A 27,225-nucleotide genomic window follows, 5' to 3' on the forward strand; every position below is an offset into this window, starting at 1 on the left:
ATTTTTAGGTTAGGCCTTGCCATACCAAATTTCCTTTCTGCCTTAGTTTCATAAAATAATCTAACCTCAAAATGCAACCGCATAGTGAACTTATTTTTAAAAGCCAGAACTAAACAGTTTATGACCTCAAGAAAATCAGCAAACAGCTGTTTTCTATTAACTTGTAGCTCTCCAGAGAAACCTACATATTCAGGAAGTTTGGCTTAGCGGCTGTCCGTAATATGCAGAAGACCAGTAAGTAGCAGGAGTAGCAGACTAAGAAAGACCCCACTTTCAGGATTAGGACATCACCACTAGAAGTACCAAGTTAGTTAATCAGAATGACTCAACATTTAAAATCTGAGTATTCTTCTGTTAATTTTGTTATGTATGTAAATATATATATTCACATATATATATTTTCAAAACCACTAAAACCAGATCAACTACTAGAAAAAAAGTGTAATCTATTTTTGTATTAAAAGATAGAATTTTAGCTGTTAGAAAAATTAGCCATCTTCCAAGCCAAAAAAAACCATGCATCTTGGNAAAAAAAAAATCCAATACATGAGAAGTATTTGGATTTAACATTAGGCAATTAACTAAGACATTCACACAACATATGCATGTCAGTCTCCTATATGGTCCTAGAGCCTGCAGGATTTTAATTTATTGTGAAACCATGTAACCAAATACTTAAATATATCCACAACATCTATATACCACGGTAATGCATAGTACATAATATACTGACATCTCAAAATAAAGTTCTATTACATTTTTTTTTTCTTGCAAATTATGGTAGAAGATTATCACCTGCCACATTCTGAAATGGCACCAACTTCATGTAATGTTCTATATTAATGTACTAAAATCCTTACTGGTAATGATGTCTTATGCAGTATCATCTGAACACTTGAAACCAAGCTGTTAATCTAATAACCACAGTATGTTATCAATTAAAACCACTGCATATTCAGATGTTAAAGCAGGAAGTTATACAGCAGGAAAAATATTTCTAATTCACAGTTTCAAAAAATAAAGGGTGCAGTTTTCAAATATCTGATTGCTTAAATTGGTCGATTTAACAACTGCCTCCTTCAATACATGTAAACTATGTTTGCACAGCATTAGGAGATGTCTTTTATTTCAGAAGTTAGTTCTTACTGTTACAGGAGCACCACAAATTTGAAGGAAGAGGCTACAGTGTGAAATGAGCTCACTGAAGGATATGTTAAATAAAATTTTAACTACAATATAAGGTACTGCAAAGCTTTGTTTCCCCCCAGCACAGACCCCTTAAATCAGGAAAAGCAGTCAACACTTACCAAATACAATATGTGAATTAGCGCTACAAGAGGGGGAAAATCTAACTCAACTAAAAGACGACACTATATTAGCTAACAAACCTGTGATAGTCAGCTTCAGAATTTTCCTAAAAATAAAATTCAAAAGCATACACAGTATTTGTATCCTTTGATAAGGAATGTAGGGATCCAAAGGGAATGAAAGAAACATCTGGCTTTAAAAATTTCTAAGTTGGAAACACACACACACAAATGGGTAACTGAGAAAAACCGAGTACTTAAATATTCAAATTTTAAGTGTGTAAGAAAATTTATAATAGAAAAAGTGGCAAATTGTTATTGTGACTTGATTTGCTGAAAACATCTGCAAATTCACACTGGCATTAAGAAAACCAAAGTTTCAAAAATTTACTCCCCTCTCTCTCTCTTTCTCCAGATATGTTTTCTGTGCAAAAATAAATATCTGAAAATTGCACTAATACAATAATATTTTAACTTTTGTTATTATGAATAATCTGCACATGCTGCTTTACAGACAATACATATTTGTAAACTTGCTCATGCAAAATTAGTGTGTGCAATAGGGATACTGTTAATCCCCATACTTAAAAAAATGATACCTTATTATCTCTTTTAAACTGCCAAGCCTTCTGAAATGTAACAAATCTTACAGATATTCTTGTCTGCCAGCTAAAAACTGATTTATGTTGCTGAAACAAAAAGTTATACAAGAAAAACATGGTTTTCAGTCTTGTAAAATTTTCTGATTTTTTTTTTTTAAAAGAAAATTTATAAAAGAAAGAAATTCATGGTCACAAAATTTCAACATTTTAATCCTAAACATTACAGGGCAAGTAGATACTGGACCCTATTCTCCATAAATCCTAAATTTTAGTTTCCATTTTTAAATGTTGCCCTAACCACTAAAACATTAGTGGTTTTACAACCTCTGGAGATTGTGGAAATACAGGTTTCTGAAATAAATGCTACAAAAACAACAATGGAAGAAAGCCAAACTGTCTCCATGAAGGGGGGAAAAATGGAACATTTTGAAGCCTTAAATACTTCTTTCCATGTCTTATGATTAACCTGTCAATTCAGTGCATCATATGGTCAAAGTAATGGTCCCCGTGTTGAACAAACATCTAACTAGTGTCCATTGATTCCAAGTTAGTAGATGATGAATCTTTTTGGATACTTTCAAAGATGGCCGCCAGCTCAGGGTTAGAACTGATCTGTGACTGGAATTCACTCATCAGTGGACTCTTCTCTGCTTCTGGAATGGTTAGCAATGCTGCTACTGCTCTCATGGCAGATCGCTTTAGTTCATCTTGCTTTTCAAACTCCTGCTTTACTGAGTTTGCCTTCACCTGTAACATTGAGTAAATTTATAATATAGGTTATAAAGACAGCTCTTGAACAAAATTTAAGCATGTAGAAATTTCTGGTGAATAAAGCAAAGCCACTGTTTTATAGGTCCAAAAGATACATTAAACTGTTTGAGGGAACATTTTATACAAAGCCCATTATAAAAACAGAAAATCCAGAGCCATCATGGTTGAAACAAAGAATCGGGACCCAGAGCCTTACCTGCTTAAAGCAAGTCCTACTCTGGTCTCCAAGAAACTACTCCTCTAGCTACCCTGTTCATCCCTTATTCTCAAACATGTACTGCCCTATACCATGCCTTAATTTGTCCATTCATTTTTCTATAAAAAATCCTGTTCTGAATCTAAAAATAATTCTAACTTTTCAAGTTCATTTTATATGTCACCGTGCTCATATGAAGTTTTCTAGGACTCCCATTTACCTCCTCCTCTACCAGAATATACCATTTCCTCCTTCATGGTCTCATAATCAGTACTTCAACATATGTATCATATTTATAACATTAAATAAAAGCTTTTAGAATGGCATTTAATGGTGCTGAGTTTTCTAAAACATCACATTTAAAAGGCTAACTTAAAAAAATTCTTAATGTGTTTTTCAGAGAGAGAAACAGAGCATGAGTGCGGAAGGGGCCGAGAGAGAGAGAGGGAGACACAGAATCTGAGAAGGCTCAGAGCTGTCGGCGCAGGGCTTGAACCCACAAACCACGTGATCATGACCTGAGCCAAAGTCAGACGCTTAACCGACTGAGCTACCCAGGAGCCCCTAAAAGGTTACCTTTTCAAACCAACTAATACATAGGGTGCTAGCATGGTTAAATTTGGAAAACTACAGTATGAAATTGTCTAGAATTTCTCTGGCCTAGGGTGATGTCTATCAATGATTACCTTAGTTGTACATGTGGCACGTAATGGCTCAACAAGTCGGTCCAACCTCTGTAGTACTGCACTTGGACAAAGGGTGGAGAGTCTCACCAACATTAAAAATGTTAGCATCTGTTAGAAATTAAAACAAAAAATTTAGACTTTGCATTATTTTCTAAAGACAAAATTCCAAATTCTGACGAAGCTTTTAACAGGAAATGCCTAGCATGTCCCGTAAAGTTTAATTTTAATGTAATCTGCCATTTGGAATCACATAAATTTGTTTCAAACTTTATTCTGAGGAATAGTAGTTACAAGCATTAGACAGAGCTACCTTATAATGTGGTCCCTAGAGTCCAGAACTCAATCCTGGCTGCACATTAGCACTGGAGAGCTTTAGCAATCTGCCCAATTCCTCAACCCCTTTCCCAGAGATTTTTACTTAACCTGTCATGATAGGGCCACAGATAACAGTATTTTTTAAAAAGCCTCATGTGCACCAGAATGGAAAATCACTGAACAAGAAAATAACTGAACTAGGAGAAAAGCTTTGTAATCTCCACTGTCTTAGCAAATATTCCATATAAAGCCCAGTAACTCATAATCTTTTTTTTCTCTCTTAGACTATGAACTGTACAGTAACACAGGAGGATCCTATTACTTCTTTTGGGGTTCTTCTCACTGAATTTGGGAGAGTCAGGTAACTACCACACAGGAAACAGAAGTTGTATTTCTGATACTATGGCTGAATTACTATTCAACTACCACTTTTGCCCTGCTTGACTAAAAGCCCTGAAGAGTAGAAGAGAGACAATGCACTATTTTTTTTAAATCACCCTTTTATAGTTCAAATTTAAAATGGACATGAACAAAGAAAACAAAGAGCAGCTATGCAAAGTTCCTTCTCTAAACCTCTGAAGGGGTATTTCTCTCTAGCTGTTTCCACAGATTCCTTTGTATATGTGGAAACAGTCCTTCTGTATTATCTTTTAACAATATTCTTGATATTAAGCCTATTATACTGGAAAATAAAAATCCCGCATTCATGTAAATAAAAGTTATCATATAGAACAGCTCTAAAAACAGCCAAAAGAAGCAGCCAAGACAACGATGGAAAACTTATAAAAAAAGAAAAAAAAAGAAAAAAAAAGAAAAAACCTCCCTTGAGAAGATTACTGTCCAATATTAAGACAGGCCAAAAATATATATATTATAATTCACTCTTTATACTATAAACCCCAAAACCTGCATGGACTCTTAAGTAATGGAAAGATCTCAGGTCTCTGCATTAAAGCAAGCTGGCACACAGAATTTGAGAATTTTTTCATCCATAACTTAGACTTGACTTCCTCCTCCAATGAGGATTCTGGATTTTCCCCTGTAATGTTACACTGTATCACTATTACTTTTGCATGTTCTAGTTTATAACATGACAAGCAAATCACTGTTCATAATACACAAGAGTAAACTGCAAGGGTGAAAGTCACTATATAGCAAAGTCTTCCTCTAAAACAATCTATAAACAGGCAAAATTTCTTACCTTAATATCATAATGGTCCTTCAAACCATCTTCAACATGATTTAGAAATTCAAAGATATCTAGTCTATCAAGACAACTGTCTAACAGTGTATACATACACTCAAAAGCTGCCTTTCTAATATCCAGTCCATCATCAACTGTATGCTTAAATGGACCCATTTCTACCTGTTGAAACAAAAAAGAATGTGTGAATATACTTAAAAGTAAAAGACAAGCTTACATAAACAGTAACGTAACTAACTTACCTCTCTTATAAGCTCCTTTCTAACTTTTGTTTCATTATAAAGATGTGGCAGAACAGTATCTAGAAGATCCCTTATTAATGATGGTTTATTATGTGCTGCTGAATTGAATGTGACCAAGGCTACTCTTCTTACATTCAAATCTGGGTCTTCCAATGTTTTTAGGAAATCACCTGAAAATTATAAGAGAAACAAAATATTGTCCTGGCAGACTTACAATATAATATACATTCTATATTTTTTTCTAAATGGGTAAGTTCATGGTTGATATGATTTCTTCCATGCAGGTGGCAGAAGAACATGATGGGATACTAAGTGAAATACAGAACTACTTTTGGCAACAGGTAAACTATCAACGAAACCCACTCACATTCAGACATGATAACCAACTCTTAACACCATTTTATAATGCAGAGGGTATGGAATGAAAAGAACCCCAAAAGTTCTTTCATTACTTTTACAGAAAGTAATGTAAAAAAATTTTTTTACATTAATTAAAAAAAAAAAAAGGTAGGTTGCACAGAGATGTGATGGAACCAGCGGCTATAAAAATACTGTGAATGATGTACTCAAGAGTTCAAAATTAATATTTTCACTAAAAGCAACAAAAACAGAATTTAAAAAACTGAGTTCAAATAAAATAATTAGGGTGAGGACAGATCTACTGCTCAATAAATGGAACACTATTAACTATTACAATTTATCAGATGATAAGACATGGGCTTTCAAGATATTTTTATTTCTATCTTTAATGAGGAATGTAGAAATTGTTAAGAGGGAAAAATACAGAAGAAGAACCTAAAACTCAACACGGGACAAACATGGGGAAGAAATTATAGTACAAAGATGTTTGGAGTCACACAGATGGTGAGATCCAAATCACTTCATTTGCCAATTTTATGACTTTTGGCAAGGTACTAGCATGAGCCTCAGTTTCTCAGCTTATAAAATGAGAATTCTAAACCTTTTAGACCTACATGACTAGATGCATGTACACTGCTGAATAGTGTCCAGGACATACCTAGTATTTATATGGAGCTACCGTTCATCATTAAGTAATCTCAACCCTGCAATCAGCAATCTTTTGGAATACACAGGGAAAAAGAGAGGTGCTCAACACTTGACTATATCACAAGAGTAATGTGAAAGAATGGGAACACTGTACACTGGGGTATACTCAAGGCTGACCACCTGGGAAACTTCTGATTACAAAAAATGTCCAGGAGATACCTTTGATTCAAAAAGAATTTAAATATATCAGACTAAGGGGTGCCTGGGTGGCTCAGCCAGTTAAGCATCAGACTTCAGCTCAGGTCATGATCTCGCGGTTCTTGAGTTCAAGCCCCATGTCAGGCTCTGGGCTGGACAGCTCAGAGCCTGGAGCCTACTTCAGAGTCTGGGTCTCCCTCTCTCTCTGCCCCTGCCCCTCTCTTGCTCAAAAATAACATTAAGAAATTAAATATATATATATTTTTATATTTTATATACATATTTATATATTTATATAAAATCTCTTCATCTGTTTGCTTAGAATTACTAAGACATTGAATTAGAATAATAATTAGAATAAAGTATTTGCTTTCAGAAAAGCATCTAAAATATTGCTATTATTATGGGCAAACGATGACATGGACTAGGATCAAAGACACCCATCTCCTCAGTTTAGAAATTACAATTTTTAAAAAGCTTCCTAGGTGGTTCTGATGTTATTAGTCACAAATAATACTAAACTAGATCATAATTCAAAGAGAATGACAATCATCCAATCAAATAACTACACCAATGATACACAATGGTTGACCTGTCAACTTGGAAATATGTCTCTAGAGATGTGGCACAGGACTCTGTCCTCTATCTTGTACCCAAAAGTCAATAAATATATCAAAGCAAACATGAGGAGAACAAAAGCAAGAATCTTCCACTACAGACCTTTAGATTATTTCTAGGTCCCAGCAATAGCATCCATTTATCCCTATGTCCCTCTTACTAACTGGTAATCTATTTCTGTAATTTTTTTTCATTTTACTTAATCCAAGTTAGTTAACATGTAGTGTAATAATGGTTTCAGGAGTAGAATTTAGTAACTCATCACTTACATAGAACACCCAGTGCTCATTCCAACAAGTGCCCTCCCTAATGCCCATCGCCCATTTAGCCCATGCCCCCACCCAACACCCCTCCAGCAACTGTTTGTTCTCTGTATATAAGAGTCTCTTATGGTTTGCCTCCAGTTTTTACCTTAATTTTTCCTTCCCTTCCCTTATGTTCATCTGTTTTCTTAAATTCCACATATGAGTGAAATCATATTTATCTTGCTCTGATTTATTTCTCTTAGCATTATACATTCTAATTCCATCCATGTTGTTGCAAATGACAAGATTTCATTCTTTTTGATCGCCAAGTAATCCACTGTAATTTTTAAAATTGTGTTCCTTCCCTTTGTTGGCATACTGCAGAATGGCATGGAACTACAAAGCTTCTTTTCCATATCCCTCTATGCTCTCTGCTGTTATTCCCATTGCTGTCTTCAAGAAAACACCAAACTAAGCTCCAAAGGTTTTTAGTTGTACCAGCGCTAGGAAAACTGATGATGAAATCAACACAAGAAATTATAAAATCATTACCCATAATCCTAGAAGCTAATTCCTGACGTCCCAAAAACAGAGATAGCCCTAGTCTTTCTTGGCTACCTTTGTTCTACCCAACTCTGTTTTTTATTCTTCCACCTTACATATGGAAGCCATCACAGATCTCCTTGGGAGCCGGAGGGTTTACAAGTAGTAACAGAAAACTGGGGCCCTAACAGATCAAGCAGGACCTATCTGGTCAGATAGACCAAATATGTAGTCGACTCTGAAGCTATCCTAGCTAGGGTTATTTACTAATTTCAGTTATTTGCAAAATTATCTGGTAACTACAAACTAAGGGATGATTGATTGTTAAGTTATATAAAATCATACATTATCAATTAACTTTTTAATGGAACAATTTCCAGACCCTTAAAAACATTTTAGTTCCTTGGTAATATTGTTGGTTACTGAAATTATTAATCAGAATGTTTATCTTTGTTTCCACTTACCTATGCAGTTCTTTAACAGTGGATCAATAGGTTGTGGATGATCAGAAATCGTAAACTTCACAGCTGTAACCACAGAGCTTCGGGCATATGATGAGCCTAATTAAAAATAAGTCTTAAGTCTACTGGTATGTAAATTTACTAAAACCCATGGGCATCTTCATCATTTTCAAACCCCTTCAACTAACACCAGTGTCTTCAATTCCTTAAAATTCTCTTTGGTCCAGAGGGGTGACACTTACTGTTCTCAGGGGAGCAAAGTTTTACTCATAAACTATAATCCCACTAGATTTCAAAAGAAATAATGTCTTCTGGGAAGGAGAAGACCTCGGAGAACAGCAGTGGAGGATCTAGGCCCTCAAAAAAGGGAAGTGTTTAAACCCATAAAGAGAATCAAGTTTCTTCTTAAAAAAGCAGTTTCTAAAAAAAAGCAATGGCTATTATTATATCCCTACTTGGTCTAAAGGAGTTGACACTGGTAATCTGAAAACAAAACTCTTCTGGGATCATTCATACGAACTAAATTCACTAATTTTATTATAATTAGTACTACCAAGCTCCTTAGGATACATCAATAAACATCTGTCTTTTACACAATTTTTAAGATAAAAAAGTAGCACTGAAATATAATGAACACTAGGAATTAGAATAGATTCATTTAATCATTAAACAACAAAATGTCATTTGAGTACGGCTCCCCATTTTAACATAAAGCAATAGATTCTATATGTAACACAATACAAAATTGTTTTGGTTATACTGCACTAGGCATCTTTCAAGGTTACCAACTGCTAATAAGAAATTTTTTAAGTAAGAAAATCTAGGTACTCACCTGATATTAAATACCCCTTAAGCCGTGGAAGGAGAGTTTCTGGATCAATCAGAGTGAGTTTCCCTAGACATTCAGCAACAACATTTCTGGTTCCTTCTTCTGCACACTCACAGTGCTTTAGCAATAAGGCCCAGATATTTTCAACATATGGTTTAAGGCCCACTACCGACGCAGAGCTAATAATTTCCTTCAAGGAATGAAGCAGAAGATACTGCCTTTTGGGTTGACTGGTTATTTCTTGTAAAACAAATGGCAGATACTCAGGAAGGTTGCCCACGCTAATGCTGCCTAGTGCATAGGAAGCGGCTGATTTAACTTCTTCACTAGGAGATGAGAAGGCTTCTAATATTACAGATTTCAGTTCCAGCTGCCCACTTAAGTCAATATGATGCCCAACTTCTCCAAGAGAAAGAAGAGCCAAGAGACGAATGGAATCTGTAGACCTTGAGTTCTTAACATCTTGAATAAACTGACCTACTACAGCTGGTCCTTCTTTAGGGCATGCTCGAGTAAGGGCAGCTACGCATTTGGCAATTGAATAGTAAGACTGCTTGTGAGTAAGAGCTGTGCTCTGAGAATACACTGGACCAGTCAGCATGCGCAACAAATCCATGTATCCTAGATTATTTGTTCCAGTGACAACCAGAGCTTGGAAAAAGTCTAGCATGGCGCTAAGAGCTCCCCCCTGCAATAAAGGTGATCTCACAAGTCCAATAAGTTCATTGAGAATGGATCCACTTATTTTTGAAAGGGAAGAGGGATATACTTTTGCCAGTGTGGTAAGAAAACTGATAGCCATCTGTGAAACATGCATATCACTTTCACTGATAAGAGGTGGGAGCTCATCTAGGACTGCATCAATCATGGCAGCTGTCAGGCTGTCACTATAGTTTTTAATTAGAATATCTAGAGCAGAAAGGGTACCCAGTTTCAAAGCTCTCTGGTTTTTCCTGAGAAATGAAGCAAGGATAGGAACCCCTTCTCCCAGGACAGGCCTCAAATCTATCTTCAAAGGCGACCCAGCAATCAGCGTCAACGCCTTCACTGTGGTTAACCGGGTAATTTCATTCTTTAGTCTCTCCAAGAAAATCTGAAGTGTATTAGGCAAATCAGAACCCAAATTGTCTCCAAGGTTGCAAATAATTTGTCCCATACAAGAAATAGCCCTTTCCTTGACTTCCTGATCAATGTCAGCTGCTTTTAACCTCTTAATGGTGCAGGTAAAAAGATCTTTGATATAAGGAGTTGCATCAAACGAGGTAGGCTGATCTAAAGGACGAATTACTCTGACAAGCTGTTGTGTAACAAGAAGTGCTTCAGATGTAATCTTGTAAAATGGGTCTCCAACACAAGCCACCACTGGAGGGACCAAAGCCTGAACGTGAGGATGGAAGACTTGAGGAGAGTGGTTACAGAGGATTACATACAGACACGACAAAGCATCAATCTTCAAATTTGATGAGCTTGATTTATCATTCAGTGAGAAAATGATTCCTAAAAAGCCAACAAAAAAAGTCGAATAATTCTTAGTTGTATGAAAGAAAAAAATTAAAAACTAATTCCTAAAATAATACTAAAGTCTCCACTTCATCATACTAACTCTAAAGTAGTAAAGACTCCACAATCTATGATAAATATATTACAGCCAGGAATTTTAGGGTCAGGTTTTAAACTTTGTACTTGAAAGTTTCTAACTTTATGTGCAAATTAAGTTGTCACAAATTACCCTTTTGAAGGGAACAATTATTTAAGCTTCTCGAAGACTTAATAAAGCCTGTGGTAAGTCCCCAAAGTGATTTTCTTTATCCTTCATACCTGGTACAAGTACAGGAATGTGTTGTGTTAGGGCTCCAGGTAGTACATTTACCAGTTCAGTTAACATGTTAAAACAACACTGCCGGGTCTTCACACTCTTTTCTTTCATCTGTTTGTGCAGAGCTTTAACAATGTTGGGAACCTGTAATTATCACACACTCGTTAACTATTGGTATTTCCTCAGTACACTTAACACAAATTATAGAGGATGGGGAGAATGAACAATTTATCTTTTTTGATAAATTCCTAATTCTGCCATCTTCTAACAAAACTATCTGATGCAACTTTTGTCGTACCCACTACATTTGTTCTCCTTGAACTTATATTTGCTTTATACTGATAAGAGAGAAAAGCTAGCATTAGCTTTCTTACAAAGCAACAAGTCTTCCTTAATTTTTAATTATGAAAGACTAAATAAAAATCTAACCAAATAGTAAATTTTCAATCAAAATTTTAGAAACATAATTTAAAAATGGCTTTTTGAACAAAAATAGCACCGATATGCATTAAATGAAAAGGGACAAATTATGGAAAAGAAACCATTAAATGGGTCTTTGTTTTTGCTTTTAGTTTGCTCTCACAATGAAATAAGACCTCACTTCAAAATGTAGCTACAAACAGCAAGGTTATAATTCAATGACATCTGCTTATAGGGGCACCTGGGTGGCTTAGTCGGTTAAGCGTCCGACTTTCGCTTAGGTCATGATCTCGCGGTTCGTGGGTTCGAGCCCCACGTTGGGCTCTGTGCTGACTGCCAGCTCAGAGCCTGGAGCCTGTTTCAGAGTCTGTCACTCCCTCTCTCTCTGACCCTCCCCTGCTCACGCTGTCTCCCTCTCTCTCCTAGAAATAAATAAAACATTAAAACAAAACAAAAGACATCTGCTTATAAACTTTCTAATGTTTTGGTAGCTGGTAAAACATAAATAAGGTATTTATTAATGTTATGGATGCGAGGATACATGCAGACACATACCATGTCGAACAGTGATCTGAGGGCTACAGACAAAAGACAACAACCTCATTTGTCAAATCATCAGAATTTCCCATGATTTTACCTGACTTCTATACGTTTATTTAATGGCTTATGTCCTTCATACATTTTATCTTGTTTCCTTCTACAGTCCATACTTCAATGCTCACTTTTAAGTTCACTAGGATTTGTTTGTTAATTTGTACTATTTGAAAGCAAGACAGATATGACATGTACATCTCCCAGTTTCATTGTTCAGTCTCTCTCAACATCTGTTTTGCAATTTATAAAAATGAGCAAATGTGTACACCATTAGGCTGCTATAGCGATTAAATATAAGATAGGAAAGTGTCTAGCATGCACCGAACATTCAATAAATAGGAGCCGTAGCTCTAATCTTTAGAATCTTAGAAAAGATATCCTAAGGTGAAAAGTATCTATGTTAGCTCTTATTAATAAAATCCATAAGTACTTCTATGTTCTAGGCAGTACATTAAAATGTTCACGTAGATCATCTTATCTCTCACTTCCCTGGGTAGACAATCCTAAGTAAACCATTATCATGAGTGAGAAAAGTGAGGTTTAAAAAAATGACTGCCTTGTCCAGGATCACACAGCTATATTAGGAGTGAAGCGAGGTTGAACACATGCAGTGTGACTCTGTAGCTCTAAGAGTTCTCTGTTAACATCAGAGATTAATTTTACTGAATCTTAAAATTATTTTAGTATTGTTTAATAAGTCAAGAATACCTCAATCAGAATAAACTATAGGTAATATAGTATGAAAGCATATACATAAACTCTAAGCATATCCCAGAACTCTGCTTCCCTAAAGATATTCTGGGACTCACATTTCCATGTAAAAACCCAATTTTACAAGATCATATTTTTGAACATGACTTTCAATCATACTTTTAAACTGACCTGACTCTGAAGCATTGTTAGAGGTGTTTCTCCCTGCTCCATAGCATCAGGGTCACACAGCCAACTCTGTACAGGACGAGTTTGCTTCAAAAGAGAAAGGTATGCATGAAAAACATCTGCCTTTACATTCTCTTCACGCTCTTTAAATCTGGATATCAGTGCAGGAGAGACAGTCTTGTAGAATTCTGGAAGCATTTCATGCCTTGTGCTAACTACAGCATCCAAGCACTTAGCGGCCGCACGTCTCACTTTCCAGCTCATGTCGTCATCATCACTGTATTCATCGTCACTCCCTAGACAGAAGTTTTAATGTTAACAGGCTTAATTGTAAGAAAAGTTTCTTTTAATACAGAAAGTGAACCAATACTCAAATTAAGACAGTTTTATAACTTTTCACTAACGTACAGCCAAGTTTTAAAGGAGCAAGTACTTAAACAGATAGAAATTACATCAAGTTACATACAAATTAACCTGGAAAGAAAATACTCCTAATTGTTTTTAACTTGTTAGTCATCCTCTCACTTATTATGGGTAATGAGCAGCCTAAATCATTTAAAATCATTTTTAAAATTATTAACACATGAAACTTCTTTCCAAAATAAACATTTGTAAAATAATAAATCTCTCATCCCAACCTTTTAAACAATATGAATAGTTCAAAGGACTCACTTGACACTATAGGAAAATCAATCAATCAAGAAAGAAGTTAAGATAAACCAGGAAATATGATTTGTGACTATAGATATGTTAAAAAGCATGGTTACAATCCTAGGACATGCTGTAGAACTAACTTTCTGGGGAAAAAAAGAATCCTAACTGACATCAGCTTTCTTTGGGATTACAAGGGTTTTCACTACATTTATTGATGGGCTATTAAGGAAAAAATATGTATATTTTCAACCTTTCAACGTATTCTCATAACATAGTTTAAAGAAACAGTACTTCCTCAATTACAAGAAAATTCTTCTAACAAAGCACCATGTAAAAACAGCACCATTGTCTCCAAATTTCTGTTAAGCCTTAAAATAAGCATTCCAAGCATGTATGCTTCATTACATACATACATAATGTGTGTGAAACCTCTGAAAATTATTTCCTTCTAACACTATCAGACTGACTCAGTTGGGCAACATAAAGTCAGGAAGATGGCAAAAATACTAGCAGTTCTTAGGACAGACTAAAATTAACAATGATTTTGTTATTCTTAGATACGATTACAGCGATGACATGCTGATTCTTCAGTGCGGGCTGGGGAAATGTCATCTCTTCAGTGGCTTATATTCCAATTAGCTTAGTGACAGCTAAATGTAGCCATCTATGGCTTACAAAATCCTAGGATTATATGAAAAGTTTTCCAAAGCCCAGAAGGTTTGCTTGATTTCATTTTAGCATATCATAGAAAAACCCGACCAAATACTACTAAACCCAGAGCATATGACTTATTTGCAAATACATATTTGAATAAAAATTTAAAGGTACAGGGGTGCCTGGGTGGCTCAGTCAGTTAAGCGTCTGACTTCCGCTCAGGTCATGATCTCAGTTTGTGGAGAGCCCCACATCGGGCTCTGTGCTGACAGCCAGCTCAGAGCCTGGAGCCTGCTTCAGATTCTGTGTCTCCCTCTCTCTCTGACCCTCCCCTGCTCACACTGTCTCTCTCTCTCTCTCAGAGAAACAAAACATTAAAAAAAAAAAAAAAAAACAAAAACCCTAAAAGTTACTATATCAAAACAGGCTATTTAAAAACAAACAAATAAATGAAGTTTTTCCCATGGCAACCGTGGAAATTATGTTGTAGAAAGATACTTTATTGAAAAAAAGGATTATTAAAACATTAAATAGCCTAATCATTGAAACTATGGTGCTTTTATATTACAATAACACTATTGTGCAAAGACAGTTAATAGATATAACCCACACAAACAGATGTAACAGCTAAAGGACTTGGGTTAGTTATTCGACATAAGTACTTGGCACACTAAAAACCAACAATAAAAACCTGGAATATATATTGCTACTGCTTTTTTCAAAGGGTAGTCTCCTATTATAATACAACACATTTACTGAGTGCCTACTGTGTGTCAAGCACTACCCGAGGCACTGGGATAAAGCAGTCAAAAGAGAGACTAAAACTCTCTGTCTTCATGAAACTTACATCCTAGATGTGGAAAATAATTACAATGCGTCAAGAGATTAAATGCAATGAAAATGAAAACACTGAGAAGAAATAAATAAAGGGGAAAGCCCTGAGATTAGAATGAAGGGGGTATACAAGAGAAAGTAATCAGGTATAACCTCAAAGCTTTTGGCCTAAGTAAACTAAGATGAAGTTGCCATTCTGAGATGGAAAAGGCTAAAGAAGAATCTGGCAGGGCTGGAGATGGGGGAAAAGTGGGAGAAAGATTATTTTATACATCTAAGCAGTGAGTCAATTAAGCAGAGCTTGAAATTCACAAGAAAGATCTGGAATAAAGAAAAATTCGGGTTTTCAGCATAATGATATAAAACCCAGGAAACTAGGTAAGATTAACAAGAATATGAGTATCGCAGAGAAGTCTAAGCCCTGGGATACTCCGAAGTTTAGTGATCAGGATTATGAAGAGCAACCAGCATAGAGACTAAGAAGGAAAAATCACAAAACAGGACTACAACCAGGAGAGTGTGGTATCCTCTGTTAAAGAAATGCTGCCGAACTCCGTAACGGGCAAACATTTGAGATCACTGGCGATCCTGTCCATCACTGAAGACTAGATTTAAGAGGGAAGAAGAAAGGAATTGGAGAGCGTTCTTTTGAGTTCTGTTGTAAGAGAAACTGGGCACTAACTGCCAGTGTAATATTGGGTTCAGAGAGATTTTTTATAGTTGCTTGTTGTTGTTGTTGTTTTAAGACAAATGAAATTACAGACTTAAGAGGAACAAATTCAAAGAGTCAAACTTAAAACTATGAAAACCATCATGAAATCCACCAACCCATACACCTCGTAACTTACCCATTTAATTACCTCCACTATGAGTCTTTTAATACTAGCAGAAACAACTTAACACAAATGCCCTCTATCCTTAAAAGTGCTATTCCTTTCCAGAGTAAATACTACAAATCATGGCATGAGGACATCAATCTTAGGAGCTCGAGAAATATTTAGATTATTCATGAAAGTTAAATGGAGCCTCAAACAATATTTAGGATCCTTCATGAAAGTATGTATAAAACCAACCAAACTACTGAGTATGCATTATCTACAGTACAGTTTATTTTTTTAAATTTTTTTAAATTTATGTTTTATTTATTTCTAGGAGAGAGAGAGAGACAGTGTGAGCAGGGGAGGGTCAGAGAGAGAGGGAGTCACAGACTCTGAAACAGGCTCCAGGCTCTGAGCTGGCAGTCAGCACAGAGCCCGACGCGGGGCTCGAACCCACAAACCGCGAGATCATGACCTAAGCGAAAGTCGGACGCTTAACCGACTAAGCCACTCAGGTGCCCCTCTACAGTACAGTTTAAAATAACATTAATTTCCCTCCTTATAAAATCTCTTTGCAGAAAATTTGAATAAAGCACAAAAATAAAAAAACAAACAAAGACAAAAATCATTTCTATTGCTAGCTAAGAGAAAATACTAACCTTTTTTTTTCTGTGTACTTAAAAATAAAACTGGAACATAATTTTTGTCCCACTTTTTCACAAAACTTATTACTAACTGCCTTAATATTTTTCTAGGACTCTGAAAATGTTGCATAGTAGTTTAATACACACATACCCCATAATTTATTTAATCAGCTTGCTATTGTTGAATACTGAGGCCGTTTCCACTTTCACTATTATAAATAAATGCTACAATTTGGGGTAAGACTCTTCTCTGTCTATAATACTGGGTCTTTCATGAAAATTTAACAAATTCCTTCTATATAATTTCAAATACCTTGGTCATCATCATCACCACCATCTGCATCCATGGCATTTTCATCTTCATCTTCATCATCATAATTATAATTTGGATCGTAAGTAAGATATTTAAGACAAATATTTATAATGGTAGAAACATGAGGATATACTTCCTTAGGACATCTGAAGAAAAAAATGAAAGCTGCCTTAAACAGCTATATTTTTCTCCTTCATTCAATATCTGACACATTTTGCTTTATTACTGGATTTCTTTCTTCCCTTTAACTTTAAAGGAACCTTTAAAGTGGTTCCTTGCCCTTTCAATACCAATGACTCGACATTTAAAAATATATACTTTTCAAATTACACTTAATTTTAAGATGGACTTTCCCCCTCACATTTTAACATCTCTGAAATCAGGATGATTCTTATGATAAATGATATATTACTGTTAATGTAGGGTGGATAGAGAAATCCGTATACCTATAATCTATCTCCTGAACATATGACCAGAAGACCAAGTCCAAGGGAATATGCCCTTCAGCAACTAGGACTGTCTGTAAAAATGCCAGCGCACACTCTTCTAGGCTTGGTCTTCTGACTGTATGCTATGTGTTCTAGCCCTAGCTATGTTCTGAGAGACAGAACAAAGAAATGTCCTATAATAAAGGAATAATTAATTAAAAGAACAGAAACAAATCCCACTATTTCTAATTTTAAAAAGTTCTAAATTTAAAAAGTTGTTATGACCATAAAGCTACTTCTCAAAACCATGAGTGGGGCAAAGGATTATTGCGGAGAACAACCAGTAAAGTCTCAAGCAAGACACTGCTACCAAACCGCAACGCTAGCCAAAGGCAAAAAAAAAAAAAAAGAAGAAAGAAAAATCAGCGACCTAGCCAGTATGGCCTTCGGGTACATAAACGCAGATTTTATTCTTAGAACCAAGGTTTCCAAATTGAGACTCACTAGCAAAATGGATGTGATAAACCTCAACAATTGTTGAAAAGCTATAAAATTCACGATAGATTTTTGGCCAGATGATTAATTTACCCTAATACTCTTTAGGATAGTAACTACATTATCAAATTAGACCAAAAGACAATGATAATTGACTTTCTAAATTCTTTCAAGTCCTAACAATGAGATGGAAACATTTCAAAATAAATATAAAGACTATATTCTGAAAATAAAATGATATCCACTCCAAATACTATAGTATCAGTTTATTAAGAATTTAATCAAGACACATCTGAAATCCAAAACTCAAATCCTGTCAATAAAATAATCCATTTCTCCACACCTACCTATTCTAGAGTTTAATTATTACCCTAAGGGAAAATTTTTATTTGAAAAGTAGAGATATTAAAACTTACCTTCTCACAAATGACTCAAAGGCTTGAATGCAATACTCTCTTAATTCATCGTCATCTACATTACAAAATTTTACCACCAAAGGAATTATCTTCTCAAGGTATTCACCTAAGAAAAGCATATTGGTTCTTAAAAATATTCACTTTATTTAAAGAAAATTTTAAAGTATTTAAATATGTCTTACCTATTCTATGACCAGCTTGCCTACTAATTGCAGCAATACACTGTATGTAGGTTCTTGTTGTTGACATGGAATCATTTTTGGACAATTCTGACAACAGATGTTCAATAAGATCTACAAAAACTATATTTCCACAGCTCATAACCAGATGGCCAAGAGCAATAATGGTTCTTTTCCTCACTGCAAGTCTAGGACTGGTCAACTGGGGGAGCAGACAGGTCAGAATTGAAGGATGGAAATTAACAAGAAGTCCTCCTTGCCTTAAAATAAAATAAAAAAGAAAACAATAAATAAATTCAAGGTGTTTGAGGCACTACTTAAATATCCAGCCGCTGACCCCCAATGTATTCAAAGAGTAAACATTTAAAAGGCACTAATCCAAATTTAGAATTGAAGGAAAACTAAACTCTTACTCTCTCTACCAACCCAACTAAAAATTAAAAGTTCAGTAAATGCAGTTTTGAAATTTGTAACCCCAAATTCCCTTCTGGAATCTAGAGCTGTAGCCCCATCTAGAAGATATCCAACGAACAAGCTTGAGAAGACAGGAAAAAACCAACGGTCTTGTCTCCTGCCCCCCTCCCAGATTTCTAATGGTTTTCTCTATTAATAGCTTTTTCTCTAATACAACTGCTTTCTAGGAGTTCACAGCACTCAAAATCTCAGCATCTCTTGACTACCCCTGATCCCTATTGTCCTTTCTCAACACATCTATATACAAAGTTGCACTGATCTTGTTGATCCAACCTTCTCTACCAAATCATTTCACATGTGCAGCTCAGGGAGTCAACAGCAGCTAAGCATCTATGTGCCAGGGCACTGCAACTGAGCCAGTCACAGAACAAAAAGTCTAACTGAATAGTTACTACTTAACCAAATTAAGTATAAATCCCTCACCCTCTTCCACATGACCATAACCTATGAAAACAATTTCCGACAACTTTTCTATTCATTTTATATATGAAGGAAAATGAGAAGCCAATGTTTGCGAAGTCCTAACTAATAGTTACTACCTAACCAAATTAAGTATAAATCCCTCACCCTCTTCCACATGACCATAACCTATGAAAACAATTTCCGACAACTTTTCTATTCATTTTATATATGATGGAAAATGAGAAGCCAATTTTCCAAACTCCAAGACTACTTATGCTAATATATGCTAAGCCTGGGCACATACACCAGTGTCCTATCCATTCTTCAAAATTAAATTCAAATGCCATTCTTTCTTGGAATCTTCCATTTTGAACCCAAAAATACACTAATAGTTTCAGCATTTAGTCCCATTCAGTCTTAAACTGTAGTCATTTCTGTCCTTATCTCTTACAGTACTGTATAAGCTCCTGTGTGTGCCAGGATGACTGCTCTTACCTTTCACTATAAACATGTACCATATGAAGGCACTTTAGTTTCAAGTTGCAGTGCATCAGTTAAAACAATATACAATGAAGACATAGTGATTTGGAGAATTAGGGACAAAATGAAAGCCTTTTAAGGTACTTTCTCCTAGGAGTTGCTTACATCTTCCTATCTTCCGAAGTCTGACTTCCAGAGAAAAGCAAACAAGGAACAAATGCACAAAGTCAAGCTCCCTCATCCCAAAACATGCAGTATAATCACAGTTGTTAAAATTTATACCAGCATTATTTTAACTGGAAAACTGCTACTTCTACCAGCACATCTCTTATCTAAATAGATCAATGTATTCAAAATATTAGAATAAAACATAACATAAAAACTGTGATGAAATATTCAAATCACAAATCTTATTACTTTTCGAAACTACAAAAAATGCTTGCTGTGCAATATTACACAATAAATATACTTTATTTCTCCTCTTACCCCTACCCACATACCTATAAAACAGCCACAATTTAAACATGAACAATTTTAAAATAATAATAAAAATAAACATGAACAATTTTAGGCCAAATTTTACTATATTTATCAAAAGGCATTTAATAAATGCACATAGTTTTTGTATTATAAGTAATATAAATCATAGGCATGTTTACCTGCTCAACATATCAGCCATGATATCCAAAGCTTCTAGCTGAACAGAGACATCTTCCTGCTTTGCTATGGCACTGGTAAGACGTCCAGTAATCTTTTTACAGACATTAGCAGCTAATGCAGAGCCTGCATAAATAATAAACCAATAATAATTTCAAGGTAAGTATGTTGATTCCACCTTGTATTTACAGTGGTTACCAGATATTCAACAACTCAAAACTTGATTATAATCAAGACTGACTGACTCAAGAGATTCATGTCAGAAAAATATGTATTTTAAAACAGGCTGTTTTTCAATAAATAGACATAAACAAGAATAAGAGATAATAACTGCAGAAGGAGTACACGACATAGGCAAAACAATATCAATTCAATAGATTCTCCTGGACAACTATTTCTACATACAGACATGACTGCTGAGGAGCCAGTAATGGCTATAGTGTCTGCACCTCTAGACTGGAAAGCAGAAATGATTATCTTCTACTTGAATACTCTTTACTAGTAACCTAGACTCTAAAATTTCTGTGAACTAAAAACCAAATATACTCTGATCTCCAACACCTAACATGGTCTCTTAAGAAAAAAAAAAAAAAAAAAAAAAAAGAGAGAGCGAGCTGTAACCTAAAATAAGATCCTTTCTGTTCCAAGCCAAAGATCCTAAAACTTCATTATGAAGTAGAAACGCTATTCCAAAGAACTCATAAATCAAGGTTATTACTATTCCGAAGTTTATTCATGTTGTTACTGGCAAGGGGAAAAAGAAAAAAAGGAACAAGAAATAATCTAAATGGTTAGAATTCTTGTTAGAACCAGAAATCAACTAAAACAAACGTGTTTCAATGAGAAAAGAAATAAGGACAATTATCAGTGTAACTAATACAAGAGGTATTTTACTGGAATAATTAATCAATGTAGATAATATAAGAGGTATTTTATTGAAATAATAAGAGTAAAGTAACATTGGTAAGATACAGTGGAAAAAGCATCAGCTTTGGATTAAAAGATAAGGGAGGATTTGAATCTTCACCCAAAGAGGTTCACCAAAACTTTGGGTAAATTAACCTAATCTTTCTGAGTTTTCAGTTCCCTCAGCAATAAACTAGGAATATTAAGACCTCCCAAATGGCTGCTCTTTAGACTAACTGGAATAATAGACATGAATCATTTAGCATGGTAGGTAGCATAGCAAAAGATTAATAAATATTTAAGTAAATGAGTTAAAACTACATACTTAGACTACATTATTACCACTCTACATCTTTCCATGAAATAGGGAGGTAATAATTTCACCCCATCTATGAATCTGAGACCATCGAAAACTTTAGCCTGCCTATTTTAGTTGACAGCTTGGTAGTCAAAAACAATTCTAAAACTTACATTACCTAAACATTTGTGCCAGAGACCAAAATCTAATTAAATGACAAAATTCATTAACTGTAGTTTTAAATTACCAAAGTAGCTGTAGTTCAGCCTTAATTAAAGATACTAGTAAACTTCTGAACTATTTCACAGCTGTTTTAACAGTGTTAAGTATTACACATCATAAATTTTGATACAGAGCAAAATTAATACCGAAAATAGAGAGCTAATCAAAAGTAACTCAAAATTTTGGTTATCTTTTCCCTCACCGTATAGGTTGGCATTAACTCTATTCTGTACTATGGTACATACAACAATATAAAATCTTGCTATTCCTACAAGATACTTAAATTCAATCAAAATAATAATCATTTAAAACTGAAAATTCAATTTACTTGTAAGTAAAAATAGGACTCCAGACTTTTTTTCCTTAATTGTTCAATAGGATCTTTACAAAGACCTTTGATAAGCACTGCTCTCCCTCCCTGACCAGGAGATAAAAAAGGTGGAGGGCATATACCTCCAAGTAAAAAGGAACTAGGAAGAAAATGGTGCTCTTGCTTACCACTGGAAGCTGGAGGAAGTTCTCCAATTACTGTTTTAAGGCCAATACTTGAAATATCTCGAAGTTGTTCTTTATCAGAAAGCATGTTAGTGCAGAGGGTATCTACAATTGTCTCTACTTGGTATTCTTTCACTTTACTCACTAAGGGGCCAAGACTGTAATATAAAATAGAAAATAAAGTTTTTAATTTACATTAAATACAAAAACAGAAAAACAGACAAGTAAAAGCATTAATTTCTTGTGCCTAGCAACTATTAGCACAAAGCAAGTACACTATACCTGTATCATAAATAGTATATGAATAAGGGTTTACAACAAATTTTGATAAACTCCGTCTAGTTGGTTTCCAATGTCTCCCCAGTGATTTCTACCATGGTATTATGGAACTTAAGATGCTTTCCATCCGCCAACCCTTCAAACATACAACACATTTTTTAGTAATAAAAAGGGATTCTACGGTTTCACTGAAATAGCAATGCCATCCAGCATTTCACTTTACCAATTATAATCCTTCCTTTCTCCTATCATCTATTACCAACTCTACCTTGTGAACCAAAAAAAATGTACATTCCTCTTATTTTCTTGTTTAAATTTTAAAAGCATCAAATAATCTGCTGCAAAAAGTTAGTACTACTCTGTCTTCCTGAAGATCCTCATATATCCCTTCCATATTAGTATCTATTCCTATTATTATAGGTTTGCATGCAGGTTGACTGATTGAAGATTGAGAAAAGTTCTTCCTTTGTATGCTTCCCATAGAATTTAAGATAGCAGATGTTTGGTGCATGAACTTTCACTGAAGAGCCACTGTATTCAAGACCATACAGAGTAAGAAAAGTATGGCTCCTCTCTCCAAATATTTACCACTCACTGGTTGATAAGGTAAGGAACTCACACAACTACTTGAGAAATGAAGGCATTCACTACTCTGCACAATTTCTTAAAAAAAAAAAAAAAAAACCCAAACATTTGAATTCGATGTTATTACTAGCATTTACAGGACAGGAGACTGCACTTAAGGGACAGGTTTTTAGGTACTGGGCTTTGATAGGATATTGTTAGAAAAGAAGAGCATATCAAATGGTAAGATCAGAGACCAGAATGAGTGGAATGCACACTGAAAGAAATGAGGGGTGAAAAGAAGTATTTGATACAAAATGCACAAAAAGACAACAGGATAGGTAAGCCTCTAGGACATTACGGAGAATCTTTAAAGTTAGGCCAGCAAATTTAAATGTAAAACTGGGAGCCAATGCATTTTGTCCAGCACATGTGACATGATAAAAATAGTTTAATTTGATAAATATCAGATCAATATTTCATATACAGACACTCAATTAGCAGTCAACTACTACTTGACTAGAGAAGCCGACTTAAAGGCAGTGCAATTTGGAGAATTAAGAGAAGGAAGAGAAATCCAAGAACAGTCCAATCCAAAATAATGCCAATGACAAAAGAGACACAGCATATATGTAGAGACCTAAGGTGAAAGAATGAAAAAATTGAGAGTGAAAGTAAAAGGGATTCCAAAAAGGAATTTAAAGAGTTCTAGCTTTTGGTAATGGGAAAAAGTTTTGTTAGACCAACCCTCCCGCAACAATGTCTGTAAACTCTCTAAAATTGTAGTTTTGAAACAACAATTTGAATGATTTAACTAAAACCAGAGAAAGATCTATATAGAACTTCAAATCCAGTGAAATTATTCCATGAATCTATAGACAAAGACAATCTGTTATAAAAGCTGAAAATGTATCACCACCAAACCTACACTACAAGAATCGCCAAAGAAAGTTCTTTAGGCTAAAGAAAAATTAAATCGGATAGTTACCCGGATTTACAAAGATTACCAGAAATGTAAGTGTGTATAAACATAAAAGGCTATATTTAAGAGACTATATGGGGCTTCTGGCTGGCTAGGTGGTAGAACATGCAACTCTTGATCTCAAGGTGGTGAGTTCAAGCCCCCCACTGTGTATAGAGAGTACTAAAAAATAAATTTAAAATAAAAAAAGGCTATATAGTTTTCCTTCAAACTATAAATAATATTGTATTACAGGAACATATAAGCAAATATATTTTAAAAACTGCACAAATACAGGAAGAAAGTACATGAAAAACGTTGCAAGGTTTTTATATAATTTATATCAAGTGGTACAGTATTAACTTTTAATAGACTGCCATAAATTTAAGATGCAATTTATAATCCCTAGCCTAGAGTGACAATTCTCAACTTTTTGGTTATAACACTTTGAAAATCAATGAAAGACCCCAAAGAGCTTTTCTTTATGTGCATTTTATCTGTCAATGTTTACCATATTAAAAACTAAAAGTAACGAAAATAAACTATATTCTCAAAAAAGGTGAGGATAATAGCACTGTTTTTATGTTTGCACTTAAAAAATGGATTCTCATTATCAGATTTTGCATTCAGTCTGTTGTGGTATCACGTCATGTGGCCTCTGAAAAATTAAACCATGCACTTATAAGAATATGAAGAGTCAAAGGGAAATAACACCTTAGAATTATTTACATAATTCTGACACTTTCAGAGTCATGGGATGTTCCAAGGTCCCCTGAATCAAACTTTGAGAACTGCTGCTATAAAAGATTTGATTAATCCAGGGGTGCCTGGGGGGCTCAGTCAGTTGAGCATCAACTCTTGATATCTGGTCATGATCTCAGTCCTGAGATTTCCCAGTCAGGCTTTGAGTTGACAGTGCATAGCCGGCTTCGGATTCTGTCTCCCTCTCTCTCACCCTCCCCACTGTTCTTTCTTTCTTCCTTTCTTCCTCCCTCACTCCCTCCTTCCTTCTTTCCCTCCCTCTCTCTCTCTCTCTCCCCCTCTCTCAAAAATAAACACTTTTTAAAAATACATTTAACCCAAAAGAAGGCAGAAAAAAAGAACTCGAAACAACAACAAAAACAAAATAAGAAGAATGACACACGCCTAAATCCAACCAAATCAAATATTTACAATAAATGTTGATGGACTACATAAGCACTTCTATTAAAGGGCAAAAATTATGAAACTGAATCAGAAAAAAAAGCAAGAACTAACTATGTGCCATCTGCAAGACACATCATTTAAAGATAACACAGATTAAACTGAAAAATTAAGAAAGATACACTATGCAAACACTAATCTTAAAAAAGCTGGGGTGAGGGCGCCTGGGTGGCTCAGCTGGTTGAGTGTCCGACTTTGGGTTGGATCATGATCTCACCGTTTGTGAGTTTTAGCCCCACAACCAGTCACTACTCCCAGTATAGACCCTGCTTCTGATCCTCTGCACCTCCTTCTCTCTGCACCTCCCCCACCTACCTGTTTTCTCTCTCTCTCAAAAGTAAATAAAACATTTTTAAAAAGCTTAAAAAAAAGTTAGGGTAGCTTTTCCATATTAACATAAAAATACATTTCACAATAAGGTATATTTCAAGAGAAACATTCTATACCCATAAGGAGTCAAACATCAAGAAGACATAAATGTGTACGCACTTAAGTTATAGAGCTTTAAGATACATAGAGCAAAAACTGATTATCAAAGATAAATGGACTATCATAGCTGGAAATTTTAAACACTCCTTGATATCTAATACCAACAACAAAAAAATCACAAAGGATATAAATCTGAACCTTATCAACTAACTACCCTGAACTTTCCAAAACATTATACCCAATTCCTGCAGGATATACTTTCTTCCAAGTACAGATGAAACATTCATGAAGGCATATTGCATGCTGAGCCATAAAAGAAACCTCAGTAAGTAGACAAAACAAACCAAAACAAACATCCTGAATTTTTATTTGAAGAGTATGGTTCTCTGATCAAAATGGAATTAAATTAGATACCAGTAAAAATAAACATCTAGATAACCTCCAAATATTTGACAATTGCTTCTAATCACCCATGGATCAAAGAAGAATCACATTGAATTAAAAGTATTTTGGACTAGGGGCACTGGGCTGGCTCAGTAGAGCACGCAACTCTTGTTTAAATCCCACATTGGGTATAGATATTATTTAAAAATAAAATCTTAAAAGAAATATATTTCAGACTAAATGATACCACCAGAATTTGTAGAATGTAGCTCAAGAAGTAATTAGAGGAACATATATGCCTTTAACTGCTTAAAAATTAGAAAGGAAGAAAGTGAGAACAGTAAAAGAGAAGAAATCTATGAAATAGGCAACAAAGAGAAAATTAACAAACCTTAAAGTCAGTTCTTTAGTAAGTAAAGTTGGTAAATCCCTAATTAGATGAATTGAGGGGAAAAAAAGAGAAAATACAAATTATCAAAATCAGAACTGAAAGAGTATATTCACTGATGACCCCCCCACCCCCCCAAGAGTGAGNTGGAGAAATTTTTGGTGGTCACTCCTGGAGGAAGAAGGAATGAATGGTACTAGCAAATAGGGGCTAAAGGCCAAGATCCTGCTAAACATCCTACAAAGGTGACACAGGATAGCTCCTCACAACGAAGAATTATCTGCCCAAAAAGTCAACCCTGGTAGGGTTGACAAATGTTAACAGTTTTGCACTGGCAAAAGAATACACAGAGGGACACAAGGAAAACTGAGGACTAAACCCACATGTTCATAGTCAATGACTTTTGACAAAGAAATCAATTCAATAGGGAGAAGAAGATGTTTTCAATAAATGGTGCTTCAGCAACTGGATATTCATATCAAAGAAATGAACTTGGGGCACCTGGGGTGGCTCAGTCGGTGAAGCATCCGACTTCGGCTCAGGTCATAATTCTACAGTTCCTGAGTACCAGCCTGAGCCAGGTGTAGGGCTCTGTGTTGACACCTGGGAGCCTGGAGACTGGAACCTGCTTCAATTCTGTGTCTCCCTCTCTCTGACCCTCCCCCACCCACCCCTGTCAAAAATAAAGATTAAAAATATTAAATTAAAAAAACT

At 35.1% G+C, this 27,225-nt stretch overlaps 1 protein-coding gene across 1 annotated transcript in view; it reads right to left on the bottom strand.

Annotated features, from left to right (window-relative positions):
* Positions 1 to 2,091: 2,091 nt before the first annotated feature.
* Positions 2,092 to 27,225, bottom strand: part of CAND1 (cullin associated and neddylation dissociated 1) — a 42,227-nt gene continuing 17,093 nt past the window's right edge. The window contains exons 3-15 of the mRNA XM_077775193.1: positions 22,307 to 22,461; positions 20,385 to 20,508; positions 18,373 to 18,629; positions 18,191 to 18,296; positions 16,852 to 16,997; positions 12,938 to 13,230; positions 11,044 to 11,185; positions 9,229 to 10,722; positions 8,400 to 8,495; positions 5,324 to 5,493; positions 5,079 to 5,243; positions 3,563 to 3,670; positions 2,092 to 2,656 (exon numbers count right to left, since the gene is read on the bottom strand). Of these exons, the coding sequence (XP_077631319.1) occupies positions 2,432 to 2,656; positions 3,563 to 3,670; positions 5,079 to 5,243; positions 5,324 to 5,493; positions 8,400 to 8,495; positions 9,229 to 10,722; positions 11,044 to 11,185; positions 12,938 to 13,230; positions 16,852 to 16,997; positions 18,191 to 18,296; positions 18,373 to 18,629; positions 20,385 to 20,508; positions 22,307 to 22,461 (3,481 nt within the window). The 3' untranslated portion in view covers positions 2,092 to 2,431. The remainder of the gene's footprint in view (positions 2,657 to 3,562; positions 3,671 to 5,078; positions 5,244 to 5,323; positions 5,494 to 8,399; positions 8,496 to 9,228; positions 10,723 to 11,043; positions 11,186 to 12,937; positions 13,231 to 16,851; positions 16,998 to 18,190; positions 18,297 to 18,372; positions 18,630 to 20,384; positions 20,509 to 22,306; positions 22,462 to 27,225) is intronic.

The sequence above is a fragment of the Crocuta crocuta genome, unplaced genomic scaffold (genome assembly GCF_008692635.1).
Source record: "Crocuta crocuta isolate KB4526 unplaced genomic scaffold, BGI_CrCroc_1.0 scaffold97, whole genome shotgun sequence".
In the NCBI taxonomy this organism is placed as follows: Eukaryota; Metazoa; Chordata; class Mammalia; order Carnivora; family Hyaenidae; genus Crocuta; species Crocuta crocuta.